At 33.9% G+C, this 18,187-nt stretch overlaps 1 protein-coding gene across 1 annotated transcript in view; it reads right to left on the bottom strand.

The window, feature by feature from the left end:
* Positions 1 to 18,187, bottom strand: part of LOC143918308 (uncharacterized) — a 237,919-nt gene that overhangs the window by 196,286 nt on the left and 23,446 nt on the right. The window contains exon 3 of the mRNA XM_077440124.1: positions 10,231 to 10,406. Coding sequence (XP_077296250.1) covers positions 10,231 to 10,308 — 78 coding nt within the window. The 5' untranslated portion in view covers positions 10,309 to 10,406. The remainder of the gene's footprint in view (positions 1 to 10,230; positions 10,407 to 18,187) is intronic.

Here is an 18,187-nt window from a genome sequence, read left to right as displayed (position 1 = left end):
CTCGGTTTTCACGGTTTCTCACGGGCCCCGTCACCCTGGGTTCGTCGTCCTCTCTAATTTTCTCGCACTGCGTAATTCGCGTCTTCAGCTCCTTAATAGATCCAGCCCAGCTCAGAATCAATTTTTCGTACTTATCAAACCCAAGTCCACCAATTATGTACGCGATAATCGCCTCTTCCTCAATAAAACTACACTTGGCTGCAATCCCCTTCATCCGGTAGATATAGCTTAAACTGTCTTCTGCTTTTCCCTTTTTCTCTAACCTCAGTTCTCTGTGCACGTCCGCACTATTCAACTGATGGCCAAACTCTCTGGTCAATCGTTCTTTTAATATCGCCCACGTGATTATGCCCGTTTCCGAGTCCAAGAAGTTCTTGGCAGTTCCTTCACACAGCATCCGCCCATACACCAACTGTTGTGTCTCCGTCCAGCCGAGGATTTGCGCGTTTTCTTCGAGGCGCTCAATCCACACTGCAATAGGGCTATTTCTGCCGTTATATTTCGGCAGACCGAAATCAACCTCCAGATCTCGGAAATTGAACTGTGGTATCTCCCTCGTCGTCGTTGCCACTGGCGTCGTCTTTCTCGTCGTGGATATCATCATCGTCGTGTGGCGTGTTCGCTGACGTGACGTCACCGACGTCACGGGCTTCGCCTTCATGCTCGTACCGCGCGTCCTAACCTCAACTGTCAAAACTCCGCGTCGTCGTCTGACCGCTTCCGGCTGTCACTCGAAATGTCTTCAGGCATCCCGGACAAAGCCCCCAAATATAGGATCCGGATGTGAAGGATTCCAAGTGAAACGCGCAGATTAAGTCAGAACTATTTATTTATTAACACATGCTTCGGGCTTGTCCTCCAACAAGTGACCATAACAACACGCATCCGGTCTTTCCCAGGCATACCACACACACTCTATCTCGGCTCGTTTAAAAATCAATTCTACATGTATGTATATTCAAATTTAACTTTTATATAAAAATAATTTATTTTATTTTATTTCATACCAGGAAGGCATTACAGGTAAACCCCAATGCGCCTTCCTGGCCAAATTACAAACAATACAGCATTTTTTATTATATACATACATATGTAAGTCGCTAAATTACGAGACACTGACAAACTCGACAATTAACGAGACATCTATGAATTGTACATACATTTTATTGTAATATTTACATTAATCATACTCAAATAGTGGTGACATAGTGGGTAGGAAGGATTTTTAGCCAATTTTTAATCGGGAATCGTTTCAACAATGAAATCAGAGAAAATTGGCAAACTCTGATAGGAAACGATAAACCAGGAGTCACAAATCCTGGTCTGACCAGCAGCATTACAGATATACTCAGAAAAATTATTTTCAATCGAGGTCAGCTCAAGGGATCGAACTCGGCGCCTCTCAGTGTTAAGCAGAAGCTTAACGACCGAGCCACGCTGGTGGCTAATAATAACAGCTTAGTAAATATACAGTCCTATTAAATATGTAAATACTTAAAGCAGTCATTACAAACTATAAAGAAGTATAGGATATAACGTCTGAAGCTTAAATCTTAGCAAAAATCGAAGAGGTATATTTATATTACTAAGAATATTTTATATAACATGTCAAACTTTTGATTAAAAATAATAATAAATAATTAATATCCCGTCAGTTTTGGTCTGTTTGAGAAGGTTTCGTATAAAATTTGCATTGTTATTAATTTAAAATAATATTCAATTTCCCTCTCCTTTGATCATTTTTCTATTAGAAGTTAAAGGAGCAGGAAAACTCTTGTAAAATAAAACTTAATTAAAATGCAAACTGTTCACTGTGAGTGGCTACTCCCAAAATCAAATATGCTACTTTAAGAAAGGATGTTTACTTTGAAATATGCGTACTTGAAAAATTTTCACGTTGTCATTTTATATTTCCTCTTACATTTTAATCAACGCAGACAATGTAAACAACGGTATGATTGAGAAAATCTTAAAAAATAAAAAAGTAAATTTTCTCGTACCAATTCGTTCAAGAAGCAAAGTAATAACTCCACCCCTATATAATTTACTCGTATTATTCTCTCTATCTATCTATATGTGAACCTCTGATGTTTCCACTAATTAATGTTAATACATACATGTGCTATCATAAATTTGGGTACACGGCTTAATTTCGCTTTAATAAAATTACGCATGTTGGCCCATACGTCGCCGCAAATTCCGTCCGGAAAAAATACCTTTATTTCCCGGCTACCCTTTACCGGATTAAAAGCGCTATCTCATACATATTTATGGGAAGGAATTACCAGAGAATGTATAAGGTTGCGAAAGTGCAAATTTAACGTGCACCAACTTCCTCCAGTTCGTTCTGAGATAAGTTTTCGGTTTCGATATAACGAACATTAGAGAGCGACACGACGGAAGTAAACAATACTTGAACGGTTTTTTCTTCCTTGCGCCTTTTCCCTTTTGTTCTCCGTTTCCGGGAAAACTTTGCCGGTCGACGTCGGCCAAGTGAAGGAAATGAATATTTAAAGAGTTCGGGCGACAAACGTTGCGTGCATACGAATCGTACGACATAAGATGAATATTGTTAGCCTGCTCAATAGTAAGCACGCCAACCGATGATTAATCAGGATCATTGAAGTCTCAAGGAATTCGACTCCAAATTTTGGCCTCGAAGAGACAACACGTGAGACAAACCGAGAGACTGTCGTCGCTCACAGCTCTCATTACTGGAGAAAGTCATTAACTATGCACAACGTATTATGTTAGGAAAATTAATTACAAACACGTTTGATACATTTGAAGGTCAGGAACATTTCAACAATACTCCCTTGTTATAAGATAAACCATTAATAGAATATTATATATTTAAAGAAGTGACTTTGAAATATTCATCTAAAATTGGAATCACGTCAGTATGAAACTCAATTGTAAAATTTTTCATTACATATTAAATGCAAAATGTCTTATAAAAATGTTTGAAATCAATGATCAACCGACCAAATAATAAAATTCATCCGACCATCTGTTAAATATATTGTGCATTTCTACCGAATCAATATAAATATACTGTTAAAAATCCATCCTAGCCTGCAGTATGGCTCAGTGGTAGCGTATATGTTTAGCACCAAGAGATTATTGGGTTCAATCCCGGTATACGGAGTTTTACAATTTTATCTGAAATTGGCAAAAAAATCAGCCTACCTGCTGTCACAAATCTTCTGTATTTAATGTACAATTTGTAAAAATTATGTACATATCTAAATCCACAGATGTCTCTATGGATTAATTAATTAATTGTTAATTTCGTGTTCTTCAGGTTCTCGAAATACTGTGATTTATTGAGCTTTACGTCGAAATGGCACTTAAAACGTTTTCTGATTTGTGAATAATGAAATTAAATTATGGCACTTAAAACGTTTTGTGCTTTTTATTTTTTTTAATTTATTTTTCTAATATCTATGTACGATTTATTTACTGCTCGTTGAATGGTTATAATAAACTTAGTTTATTATAATAATTATAGTTTATTAAAAATGTTGCAAAAATGAATTCATGCATTATTTAATTATTTAAACAATTTTAAATCTGCCCTGAAAACATAATTTTATGGCACTTGAAAAATGGTTTGCTCACCCCTCATTTGCTTTATAATGCTATTCATATGAGAAACTGGTACAGAAACCTTTTTAAAAGAGATAAAAAAATTTAAAGTACAACGTTTTCTTATGAATTATTTTTACCATAGTATCATTACGGGATTGCCTCAAGGCGACATCTATGGCCAATTTTTTACATATGTACTATATACATATATAAATTTATAATGTAATTTTAAATTTGAAATTAAATTCAAATAATGGTGACAAATGAGAGTAGGTGATCAATTTGGTAAGAACCGTTTCAACAATTGAATCAGATATATTAGCAAACTATGATAGCAAACGATCGATCTGGAGTCACACATATGTACATACATATATTCAAGGTCTGGCCAGCAACATTGACCCCCCAACCCGCGACCCATCAATTAAACGCTAAACATGTTGCTGGTTTGATTTTCCATATATTTATATAAATAATTAATTCAAAAGAAAACGATGTTCATATCATAACCAGCAGCGTGGTCTAGTGGTGAGTATAGAATTATTTCGTGCTTGATGTCACGGGTTCGATTCCCACTAAGAGTCTCGTTGTTGGCCAGACCTTGGTTGTCGAGGTCGATCGTTTCTTATCACAATTTGCCAATTTTTTTGATTTTCACTGAAACGGTTCCTGTAAAATTGGCTTTTCCTTCCCAATTTTCTGTTGGAAACCTTGAGCTATTGTTATATCTCAGGCTTCGCCAGATTTCTCACCATAGATGTCTCTATGGTTGTTTATGGAATGTAAAAAATCGTATTTTTATTAATCGTATTTATACGATGTTTGTAATATCTGACCATAGATGTCAGGTATTGTTTCGATTTACATGTGTATGCATGTAATAATTATGTATTTAGATGTATCGTTAATTATGAGTTTTCAATGTATTGTAATAAATTAGCCATGGTGACGACCTGGAGCTAATCTATAATGTCATTATGATGAAATTGTAAAAAAAAATAAATATAAATAAGAAAAATTCCATCTGTTAGTATAGATTCAGTATTTAAAATAATGAAATTTGATTTTTATTTTAGAAAATCCGCCATCACAGTTTTACTCTCAAGGTTCAATTTAATCAATAATTCCGTACCTTTAATCTGACAAGCATATGAAAATTCAATTTCCAATTGAATTTCCACCATGATATGGAGCGGTCATGTGCAATAGAGGCCATCTCCCCAGCACTAATATCAATTTAGGTCACAACTGGAATATGCGATTCGCTCTTGATTTCGACATCTACATTAAATCCACACATGGCGTCTGTCTACCGGACTAACTATTCAAAATTTAAATTGGAATTAGTTTCACCGTTCCACTCCGCATATACATAATGCAATAGTATAGTATAGTATACGGTTATAAATTCTCGAGAATAGTCCGCAGTAAATTCCGCGAAGAAAAAGGGGAACTTTTCGCAGTTTCGTCGAATTTTCCGTTTATCTGCGCGTGCAGATCTCCCATTAGAGAACTTTGAAAAGGAGGAGGGGGGGCGGTGAGGGTCACGCATTTGGCGCGTTTTTCCGGAAAAGCGGAAAAGCTCGCAGAGCGCAAGCGTGCACGTCCATCACAGTGACTGCGAACGATTTATCTCAGCGGGATAATTGCCGTTTTTATCGAGGGACAAGCGCGTCGCGCTCCGTTAATCCCGCAGAAAAGCTCGGCGCAACTTTTCGCCGACTCGGGTCAATTAGTTGACATGAAAAGGACCCGCCATTGATACACCCGGCTACCAAATCCTAGACAACGGTCACAATCACTTTAATACCCCAACATAATACTAAACGATCATTAAGATCGTTATTGTAAAGGGTGCGACTTTTTTTCAATATATTCTACAAAATACTGAATATTATCTTACATATAAAACACTATGTAAAGTTTGTTCGTATGTATGTACATATGTACCTACGTATTTTTCGTCAACATTCTATTGTTCTGCCGGCATCGAACAAATAATTTAATTTCCGATTCAAAGGATCTGAAGTTCCCGGGGACGTAGGCGCCGAGGGCGAAGCCATAGGGCTTCGCTCCCTAGGGGGCCCAGACGCCGAGGACGGAGCCCTAGGGGGCGAAAACGCCGAGGGCGGAGCCCTGGGGGCAGACCGCGGGGGTGTACATATAATTCTTCATAAGAGTCTTACTATATATGTTTATTTGTTCGTGACAGTCAATTTAATAAAAAAAAACAAATGAGTATTCAAATAAATTGAATAAAATGTTTACTATTAGATTAGTCATTTTTTAAATACCGAGCGAAGCCGGGTAATAAAGCTAGTATAGGTATATAAGCACTAATCAAATCAAATGAAATGAGCATAGTAGAATGCACAATATCAAAAATTGTTACTACTAATATACGGAAGTTGGATTTTTGGTGGTGATAATTTCGTAAGAGGTGGGTTTGTAAATCAGATCCATGTCATCGATCAAATTAGATTTTGGCCGAGTTTCAAGCCCACAACCGCTCAACTGTTAAACATTTCCTTGTCCAATAAACTATGTATGTATGTATGTACATATGATGCGGTTTTTGAATGATACGTCGCAATTTATTAAATATCTAATATATTTTGTGTATAGCGCCATGATGTAATAATTATGCAGATTCTACTTGAAGGCATAAACAAGAAATGCTTATATCATATCTGAAGCATTCTCTACTTAATTTTGCGCATGTGAAGTTGCTGCGAATACCGCAAACTAATATGGGAGCATTAATTATGTATACACTACTCGTGGCACGCTCTGTACTGTGAATCTCATACGAAACCACAACGATGAACCGACCCGAATTCAGAGAATTCCCAATTTGTTGATCAATATATTAAAGCATTATAAAGGTAGGTGTGTATTATTGTTAACGCATGTAGATACATATGTTTGTAGGTGAGAGGTAATTATTCGTAAAATATTTAGTAGTGAACAATGTAGTGTACAGTACATAGTATGTGCGGTTGACGATCCGAATAAAAGTTATAGTCGAACAAGTAGTTAAACATGTCCAATTAAGTTTGAACTTGTTCGTGTTCGAGTCCAATTCGCTACTTTCATGACAGAGCAAAATCTAGAGAAAGTTTATAAACATCCTTATGTGAAAATACGCAATCGTCATAATTAAAAAAGTTTTTCATTTCGAAGCCTCCGCTAAGATTTGATCTTCGCTAAACTTCGAAATATGAAAATACTCGTACATACATACATATATATGTACATATGTACGTACGAATCCTGTACAAATGAGCATAATATCAAAGGCTATCATTAAAATTAAGAAACAGATAAATTCAACTTTGTACTCGTACGTAAATACATACATACAAACACATGTGTTTCGATGTACACGGTTATACAAAATGTCCGTTTCTTTTTACTTCTAAAAATTTCAGCTATAAAGTCTGGCAAAAGCTTTTGATTAACTCTTAATAATAACGCGTCTCTCAAGTTCATAGTTCCAATATTAAGTACAAGATCAAAGTGTTCTTCAAATATAAATATATATAAGTGATAGTTAATAAGTGTATTATCAAAAAGTGTAATTAATATAAAGATTCAATATTAAATGAATCCCTTTTATTTCTCAAAAGCTTGTAATAAAACTAAATGATATTTTTTTAAATTAAATAAAAATAAAGAAATATTCATTGGGATTTTGACTGCATCTTCATCATCCTAATCAACTTTTTAACAACCCCTGGAACTCTTTTTATTTAAATTTTTTGAAAAGTCAATTTTTCATTATTTTTAAATAATAATTTTTTTACTGAATAATGTGTGAATTTACATTAAATATATTTGACTTGAGACATTTTCAGACTTGAACCCCTTCCAAAATCCTAGACTCCGGCTCTAGACTCTTAAGTTAGAATACTATGAAATATGTCGTATGCCAAATTTGGTGGTCCTACATAAATTGAAAACTGTTAATTTACATAGCGATCAAATGAACATTATTTTTTAAATCATTGGATGTAAGTATATGTGTAATAAATCATTTTTAATACTATTTGCGTATAAATTTTGGTAATATTTTTTTTCGGATGAATTCACTAACGTACTAAATTTGATATAACAAATTAATTAACCCATCCCTCAAACCAAAATTAATTACGCGAAAATTGTCATTAAAACTATGTACAGACAGAAAATTGAATGAAATCGAAGTGAACGAACAGCTAATGGTCGTAATACGATACCCAACCTTTAGCGCGCCATAACCTATGTACGTCTACTCGTCGAATATAATATTTCATTCTAATTACATTACCAAAAAGATATATAAATCACAAAACCATAACACGCGGATAACCCAAAAGAAAAATTAACATTATACACAACTCGTTCGATGAATTCTATTATATACAAGGTACATTGTAACACACGTGGGCAACTTCAAACGCAACGACACAAAAGGTGGGCGAGCTTTTGCGAGTTCGCTCAAGTATGATGAGCTTTACGTCGAAATGCCGTAACAAAAGATTGCGTACTCTCATCGTCTATTATCGAAAACGGACTTCGGTAGAGAAAGGAAATTGCTATAATATTCGAACGACGACAAAAGTTCATTATTGTGCCTAATATAATATAAACAAACAGTATCAGATACGACGCTTACTATGATCCTACGCAGACACAACATAAAAGCTCGAAAAACTACAGGTACGTATTCGAGAGGTTTTAAGATGTCTCTTAAGCGAAAAAACATCAATAAGGGTTTTTATTTATAAAATTTTAAAAACTCAATGAGAAAAAAACGTGCTTTTGTCCTTTAAAACACACACTTACCTAAATGTATCCGTATATAAAAAATTAAAAACTCAGTATACATATACGAAATTTTGCTAGTTTAATACATTTTCAAAATATTATACATACATATGTACATACAAAAGAGGAAAATTATAATCCGCAATTATCTTGTAGCACACGCAATTTACTTGAATAAACGTACATAATTACAAGTTAATTACATCCGCTTATGGTTAACTCAAGAGGAATCATGTGACCTAATTTCTTTTCGTGAAAATTTCTGCGCATCGTTACAATTTTTTTTGTTGAAAAATATAATATATTTTTTAATTTACTTCAGTTAAAAATTTAATAAATTGAATTCTTAGAATAGCCGTCAGGCAAGAAATAAAAACAGCATTTCAAAATCAAAATATTTCATAATAAATTAATCAAATTTTATTTAATATTTTGCATATAATAAAGAAGCCATTTGAAATTTAAATACAGTATAATCAACAACATTTAAAGCTATTCAGCATCCACTGTTGGATGAACACGCCTCCATTTATATCTGTTTTGTGCAACTTTCGTCCATCTCACCATGGACATTTTTCTAATTTTATCCACCCATCTTTCTTAGGGCTTTCTTTTACATTTACATTTCTTTTTAACATTCAGTCCAATAGCATTTGGGAACTTCTTTCTTGCACTCTTCTAGCTACGTGACTCGCTCATTGCAATTTCAATAGCTTCACTATCTCCATTATATCAACTAACATATTTCTCAACCACATATTCCGTTTCCTGTCTCTCCTCATCAGAGTTCCATACCTTTTTGAGTGCATCAAATTTGTATAATATTTAATATTCAATTAAAAACGACATTCATTCGTCCAAGTACATTCCATCCTCTTTATTACCGAGCATAAAATTGACTTGATCTATGTATGTATGAAGATATAAATATTATCTAACTATTGTTTTGTTGTCTAATGTGATACTATCAGGCATGCGATACATATTAAGAAAAAAATTAAATCTGTTCTACTATTATATGCAAATGATGTATAGAGCAGATATTCATGATGCGATTCAAATTTATATTCATGCACATAAAGGTAATGCATGCATTGAAATTGCATCTAGTACACGTAGACGTAGTGGATTAGAAGCAACCTCAATGAAGCACAGGAAGAATGTTATAAATGTTAAAGTCAAAAATATTCTAATAAGTATCGGGTCCATTACGAAAAGTTAACATCAACAATTCATAGAATTTAATTACAAAATAAACCAAATTTTCATATATTTTTACTACCTACGTAGATAAAATAAAAAAATAATGTATGTACTGGAAGAAAACTATCTACACATTTTGATTCAATTATACAATTCAAATGTTTACATTTCAAAAAGTCCCGAAACGAAAATCGTAACATCGCATCCTTTCTAAATGAGTGAACAAGTACAAATAAAATACACATAAAAAATACAATAAAAATAAACCACTAATAGACACAGCGAAAAAACACAAACAACAACCCACGTGTCAAAATAACGAGCATGCGCGCGCTTTCAAAATACAATATGTACGTGTGTACATATATATAAAAAAAACTTTCCACCTACAGAGCACACACATTACACGAATCATATCGAACAAATGAAGAGTAAACAAAAACCTAGAAGAAACGTGATAGATTTTCACCGATTTTTTTTTCTCTCGACCCGCAAAGTTCATGTTTACCGGTGCGGACCACGCGGAAAGTTCCACGGAAAACTTTATTTCCCCCCCAGTTTTTCGTCCCACCCCTCGAACGGACCGAAGCATACGGAAATGGAGATAATAGAGGTAAAAATACTCACGGCTCGGGCATCAGAATTTCCCAGGCCTAGGAGAAGAATCCCGATGACAGCGCTCGCGATCCTGCACACAGTTGCCATTTCGTAGTCGGTGGTGAACGCGTGTGTTTCGCTCGACCGCCACTCTCCGTCTGGCGTAGACTCTGGCGTAGAGCCTCTACTACAACGCGTACGTGTACCTACAATGCGCAATACACTATACAATATAATATCTACGACAATGGCCAAACACACGTTCTAGCTTGGTTACGAATTGTCGAGCCAGAATGTTCTGAAATGATAGTGGTGCGGTAAATATCGCACTTTTTTGTCCGGCGTCTATTAGGTTAAAAGTTGAGTGGTTTACTTGTGATTATTTCTTTGATTGAATTTGCCAATTCCAATGGTATATAAAGATATTATATACATAATTATTTCAGTTTGGAACATTGTGGCATTACAGGAATCTCTAATGCGCCACAATGGTCGAAAATATAATAGAGAAGATAAATTATGCAGGAAAAAAATCTATATATGTATACATGGGCGCCCGCAGGGGGGGCAAGGGGGGCACTACCCCCCCCCCCTGGATTGATTGAAAATAGTCAAATAATGTTACTTTTATTTTAAATCACTTCGTGTTAGCATAAAGAAAGTGTGGAGAGACAGAACGTTGACTCCTGTCTGTAAAAAACGGAAAACGGATGCTGTTGCTTGTTCATCTGCAGCAGCAACGCTATCACCAGAACCAGACCCTGACAAGCTTGAAAGTGGATATACTAGGTTAACCTATGACATTGTAAAATCTACTACGAATATTCTTATTGATCTTAAGCTTAAGTATCGTTTGCTAACTGATCCATACAAGCCTCACCCGTCATATGATTTTGAAGGCGACATGTCAGGAAGTGGAAAACGTTGTTTCAGGGAATCTTGGCTAACTCAGTATACTCCATTGTTATCATATTCACCTAGGTTAAAAGGTGCTTTTTGCATTTTCTGTGTTTTATTTCCGCAACCAGTTCATAGAGGAATTCAATGTGCCTTTATTACTACTAAGATTTTAATGAATGTGCCAGAAACCATACCAGCTCAGAATGGCATCGTGCGTCTCAACAAGATGCTGAACACTTCGCGTCAACCATTAGAGATCCAAATAAGGATATTATTTGTCAGATGGATAATTTTGTAAAACAAACTATTGAAGAAAACAGAAAGAAAGTGTATCCTATTATTTCAACAATCTTATTTTGCGCAACAAATGATTTTTAATCAATTTATCTGAACAAGCTCTGCGAGAAGACTGTCCGTTCGTTCACCATACAAATACGCTACAGTAAATTAAAACTACTTTAAAACATTACTAAAAATATTTTGCCCCCCCCTTAGAAAATTTTCTGCGGACGCCCATGTATGTATATATAAAATTGAATGCCTGTTTTTTTGTCTGCCTGTCTCGTATACGCTCCTAAATCACTCAACCGATTACGATAGAACTTTCAGGATTTGTTGTATGCATGTCCGGGAAGCTTACTGTTAAAAAAAACTGGAAAAAACCTCTTAATAATAATATTCGTAATTACGATTTTACCGACGCGAAAGTTTCAAGCGCCATTGTGTAGTCAAGGAAATGTGTTCGTTGGTAACCAATAGGGATCCCAATCTAATATTTGAATATTCGAGTATTCGAATTATTCGTCTAATTTTTCAGCCATTCGTTATTCGAATAATTCATCAAAAATAATGAAGGTGGTATCTCCCCCTTATATCTCGCCTCTTTTTTTAATATTTATTCAAATGATATACAATATACATATATGAAAGTGGTCTTCACATAAAAAAAAATAGCATCTATTATTTTCATTAAAATAAATCATTTTATTGTTAGGATATTTGTAATCTGAGTAATATTATTGTTAATGTTACCAAAGTGCTTCTCTTATGAGAAAGCTTATTTGACATCTCCAAAATGAATGATGTAAAAATGTAAACTAAAGGTTTTCTCTAAAAGACAAGTTTCATTGTCAAAAACTACAAAGCCGAAAAACTACACTTTTTTTCAATAAACTGTTTGAATATAAAATTAATGCTTAATGGGTTGAACTTAAAAATGAACATATAAATTTACGTACATATATCTTTTGGATTAATTTTGTTATTTCTTCCACATATAATTATGCGTATGTGTTTTTACATAAATATTATTGAGATTTACTTGAGTGAATTTCATGCAAAAGTGCTTATTGTTAACGGAAAACACAAATTTTTCATATTTATGTGGATGAGATAATGTTATTTTCATCACATAGAAAAAGTTAAATTATGAAACAAATTTTAATAACAAGTAATATTTGTTATTGTATTATAATATGATTATATTTTAAACACGATGTTTAACCATTGTTGCTTTATTCTCGCATATACATACATATGTACATATAAAATATTGTATCTATGTATGAATATTATGCAAATAGCTTCGTCGAACCGACTATAAAGGAAGGATCAAGGTTTTAACTGAAAATGTCTTGAATAATTAACCAGTCGTCGACGAAATGTTTATAAAACATTCACAAAGCGTAGCTGAAGAGTTCCCTCCACTTCAAATAAATAAATAAATAAAAACTGTTTACATGAAACTTTTTTGTTTAAGAACTATCTCTCTGCCTTAATTTGTTTACACTCACTTTGAGCCACCGAACCCACTTTACCTAACTATGTTTGGAATAGTTTCGACTTTACAAAAGCAGCTAGCTACATAGCTTAAGATCATCAACGCTTGAAAATTACAAATGTAAAAAAATAAAAACAGTATCGATTTCGCAATACTGTTGACAAAATGTATGCATACATACGATCCCATGTATTGTAGTATAATATAATACACATCACGCGAAAAATTCCAGAAGCGTATACGACGAGCATCGAATGAATAATTTATCCGGCAGTTGTTGTGTAACGACGATCGAATTTGAAGAGCCGCGCGAATCCGTGCAGAAAATCTCGGAAAAGCCAATGAAAATCGACGGCGCCACGTTAATGACGAGCCAGAGATGAGAGCTCGGATTTAATCGCTGAAAAATCGGTCGCGCTTTCCCCTCCCTCTCTCTTAGCCGGTCCGGAAAAAAGAAAAGCGGATAATGTCGTTTGAGACTTCTATCTCCACCGACAAGTGGAAGCAAATTAATACGGCGCGCGCTCTCCTCCATCTCGACGCTAAATTATTATTTTCACCCGAAGCATAAGCGTAATATTTATTTCTCGAGCGTATCATACGCGAATGACAATCTATCGTTCGCGTTATCCTTGTTCGTTCACTCGAACGTATTTTTTTACTAACGACGTAATGCCGTTTTTATTGTATACACACATACGTATGTATGTATGTATGTGTGGGAATATGTTTCTTTTCGACTGGTATTACGTCGAACTTTATTGGATTTTTATTCGAGCTTTCGAATTATTTCAAAAACATCTCTTATATTTTTATACACTTGAAAGACTCAAAGAGGGAATTTCTCTTCCATATATATTCAATAAAAACATGTTTTCAGTATTGACTTAATTCAATTTATTTTGACCTTTCATATGGGCCACTATTGAGTTTATGTCCATATTGTACGCTCGTCCTTAATCAATTTTTTCCATTTAAGCGAAAGGCAATTATTTATGCGTAATGAATTGAGCCCTCGTGAACATTTTTATTTATATATTTAACCTTATAAATCTTTTTTGTGCCATATAAAATAAAGCACATGAAAATTGAGTATTGTTGTAAACAGCAGTACATCATTGTCTACTAAAATACTATTAATTCATTTATACCAACACATATCAAGCCGGAGAATATTCTTAAATACATTTTATATGGACACAATCACACGTTTCGTAATGTATATGTGACGTATCCAAAACAGCAGCATCCAACACGATCTATGCATACTATACAGCAGTATATACATACATGCCACCAAAACGTATCAAGAAGAATCCATTTGTGGAAATATTCACGCATGATGTGACGTCATATAATATTAGCATGTGCATCCGTACTAACAAAAATTCTATCGTGCATGTGTATATGTGAAAGGTCATATTTATTTATTTAAAGTTTGGACCATTGTAGCATTACAGGGACTCCTAATGCGCCACAATGGTCAAAAATATAACAGAAAAGAAAATAAACAAAATAATAACTAAATAAATTAGACATAACAACTAATAATAATTACAAATTATAAAAAACAACATAGAAGGGAATGTCTTATAAAAGAAAAAAGAAAAAGAAACATAAATATAAAGATATGACAATACATAAATATAAATAGACAAAAATAAATTTATACATAATCATAAAAAACAATAGCAATTATAATAGCAGATACGTAAAAATATCAAATATAAGATATAACATAAGGAATGCCTTGCACCTACAGCCAGTTCCAATAAATAAAAGCCAACTGCAAATACAAAACATCCCTGTGAGGCCTAAATGGAAGAGAGTAAATCAAAATTCCACTCATAAATCACAATCAATCATGAAAACAATGATGAGCGCAGACTACCAGATATATGGGTTAGAGTAATATCCGTCAATTTACACTCACTAAGGTGGAAAGTATCACATTCAGTCTCGGCAGCAACGATTTCATTAAGAAGTCGAATAGCTCTTGGAATAGGAGCCATTCGAAAAAGAACCGTGCGGGCAGGAGGTACAGCCATCAAATGATGATGTCTACGTGCATAGTTATTAGGGACATAAAGTCCCAATTGCTCCAGCAACAACGGGCATGACGTATTACCACGTAGTAGCTGGAGAACGAAATGAATTAATGAGAAGTTTCTACGAAGTTCAAGGAAATTATACCCAAGCATGCCCAAAAGAAAAGGAGTAGGGTAGAGATATGGGTAATAGCCATATTATTTCCTATATAGGAAACGAAGAAATTCTTTTTGCACTTTCTCAATCATCATACAGTAATTTTCTTCATGCGGATTCCACACAATCGCATTATACTCTAGCTTATATTATATTGTGACAATATTGACTTTATAATATGACGCAAGCAATATTGCACGGTATCTATAATGTACATATATGTAAGCTGACTTTACCTTGCATTAGTCCGAAACAAGTATGAACGTACTGGAAACGAGCAGTGCTATATAGTATGAACGGAACTAGTATTTTCTGTACCGTGTTTTGCCGTGTTGTGCCGAGCTGTTGACGAACACTGTTGGAAAATATAAACAGACCTTAAAGTGCAATATTCCGTTCACATTATAAGTACGAAGATTTATCAGGGCTTAAGTGGGTTTCAACGCAGAACTACGCATTTATTTCAAGATTGCCACCATTTTTATAAATTTGATTTATGAATGTCGTTGGAATTGAAAATTTCTTATTATATGTATCGAAATTTTTTTCATACATTTTTCACATAGCTTTGAACAATACTGCAGGCTAACTGTAAGTCACTATACCAACTATATAATTTTAATATTATTATTATAGAGCCTAATTTTTGGTATATTATACTATCTAATCAATAGAGATTTTAAAGACGACTCTTTTTTTGTTGCAGCAGACATTAATACCTGAATGAATGAATGAATGCTATTTTACGTCAAAATCAAAAGATGAAAATGCATATATATAAAAAAATTACTCGTCAGGCTGAAACTCACTACACAAATTAATAGAATCCATTTATTACATAGGTATCGTAAAATATTTAAATATTGTTTAAGTTTATTAACCGTTTACCGTTAAAAATGTTTACTACTATAGATGAACATCGAGTATGAACTTATGCAATCAACTTATATTTGAAAACTTTTCAATAACGATGATAATCTATCTAATATTTAATGCCATATTTAATATGAAAATGTGTTATATGAATATATGTATGTTTATATATTAGGATGATTTCCTACTCATTCTACAAGAATAATATTATTTAAAATGAATGGAAAATGTGATCTAAAAAAACATGAATTCCTACCGATTTAATTCAAGATTTTAAACAAACAACAAAAATAACCACTGGAAGTATTCCCATCATTAATAAGAAAAAGCATCCGTTCCGTTTAGCAATTCGAGCTTCATTTTCACTAATGACCATTGCATTAAAGGAGCGATCGCATAAAAAGGGAATGATATTCACCACCAATCCATCTATAATACACTTACATGTATAAGGTACTTAAATTATAATTAAAAGATATTTTTTCCTCCCTCAAAGCAACCGTTCAAAAAATAAACACAGGTGATTCATTATATTGCCGTCGGGGACATGGCCCGCCCCGAAACATTGCATTTGTATACATTAGGGGTTGAGAATATACGGCGTTCCCAAACTTTCTTCGGCCTCCGGTTAATTCCGCAAATCCCCGGTTAAATTAGCGCTATTATTTCGACGTGGTCGATCGTTTATTCCGGCTCTCAAACGTCCGCTCGGTCAATTATGAATTTACGCCGGAAAATTCTCCGCACCCACCCCTCGCGTTTCACCCGCCGGGGAAAAACAAACGAGCCGTGGAAACAGCATAGGTCGTATCCGATGAAATATTCATGGGAACGTTCGACGGACGGCTCGTGATCTAATGTTATTTTTTGATGAAAATAACATAATTTGTGGTTCGACGATGGCGACTACGATTGTTTGCTTCCCGGCCGCGAAAATAATTGATGATCCCACCCGTGTTCTACACGCTCTCTACAGATTTTTTTTGTTGTTTTCGTGTTGTTGTAGTTTTTTTTTTTTTTGCCAGACGATTCTTCGACTTGATCCTTTTGTGTGGTGTGTATAAGCACAAATGGAAAAAAAATAAAGGGAAACGCGCTTTGTTCGCCACTATTTAACTCGACGATTGTTTGCCTCACAATTTCACACCCAAGGAAAAAAGTGTAGTGAGATTCTTTCAGAATATTCGGAACATTTCATACAATGTGAAAATAACACTATAAGGATGAATTATTAAAAAAAAACTCAAAGCGAGGAAATATATTTTTTTAATCATACCATTTTTACATTTTCAAAACTTTATATAATGTACCTAGGATGAGTAATTACACTGACGTGAGTTGTTAAGAACATCATTTATTCTCATCAATGCACTTCTAGCAATACAATTTTTCATTGAAATTATTTAATCTTATATATAAAACCTAAATGGCATATGTAATTCGTTTCTGGTTGGCTGAAATCAAAATTGTTCATAAAACAATCAATAAGATGGAAAAAAGCGGAATGGTAAAGTACTTTATATACATAATTGTGTATTTATAGGTATAATTAAAGATCTAAAGGAGGGCAAGCAGTAAAAAATATCAACATGTACAGGAATTTTATTTAATGAAGAACAAGATCAACAAAAGAAAACGTTTCGACAAGAATATGTACTAATTAATTGAGGCAACATGAAACAGCATCGCAAATTGGCGTATTTCTAGTAATACGAAAACGAATACGAATGTACCTACGAATACGAATGTACGTCAGTAGCCGTTTTGGATTAACCTATACTTCCTATGAAGATGCTTGTAGGTGTCAGCATCTACTTCCTCTTGTCAAAAGAAGGGAGATAGCTGACATGTCAACAATTTTGAACATCCTTAACGGCTCGATTGACTGTCCTCAATTATTGAGCAGACTATCATTGCGTGTACCAAATAGAATGACTAGATGTAATGAGCTCCTTTACATACCTAATACTTTTTCTAATTATGGAAGAAGCTCATTCATCTGGCGTGCAAGCTCCACCGTCAACACACTAATCTTAACAATTTCTATGGTTGACTTATTTAATATTAATGCTATACAAGCTAGAGTAATTATTGCAAATTTGTTTTTCGATGATTAATTTTAATGAAAATTTACGATTGTGATTATGAATTTTTATTTTTTGATGTATTTATTTTGTCTTTTTGTTTTTTGTTATATATTATATTTTTTTTATTATTTCATAATTTTTA

This window comes from Arctopsyche grandis, chromosome 10 (assembly GCF_051622035.1).
Source record: "Arctopsyche grandis isolate Sample6627 chromosome 10, ASM5162203v2, whole genome shotgun sequence".
NCBI classification, from domain to species: Eukaryota; Metazoa; Arthropoda; class Insecta; order Trichoptera; family Hydropsychidae; genus Arctopsyche; species Arctopsyche grandis.
The sequence above is the reverse complement of the archived record's forward strand: the minus strand, read 5'-3'. Positions and strand labels throughout refer to the sequence as shown.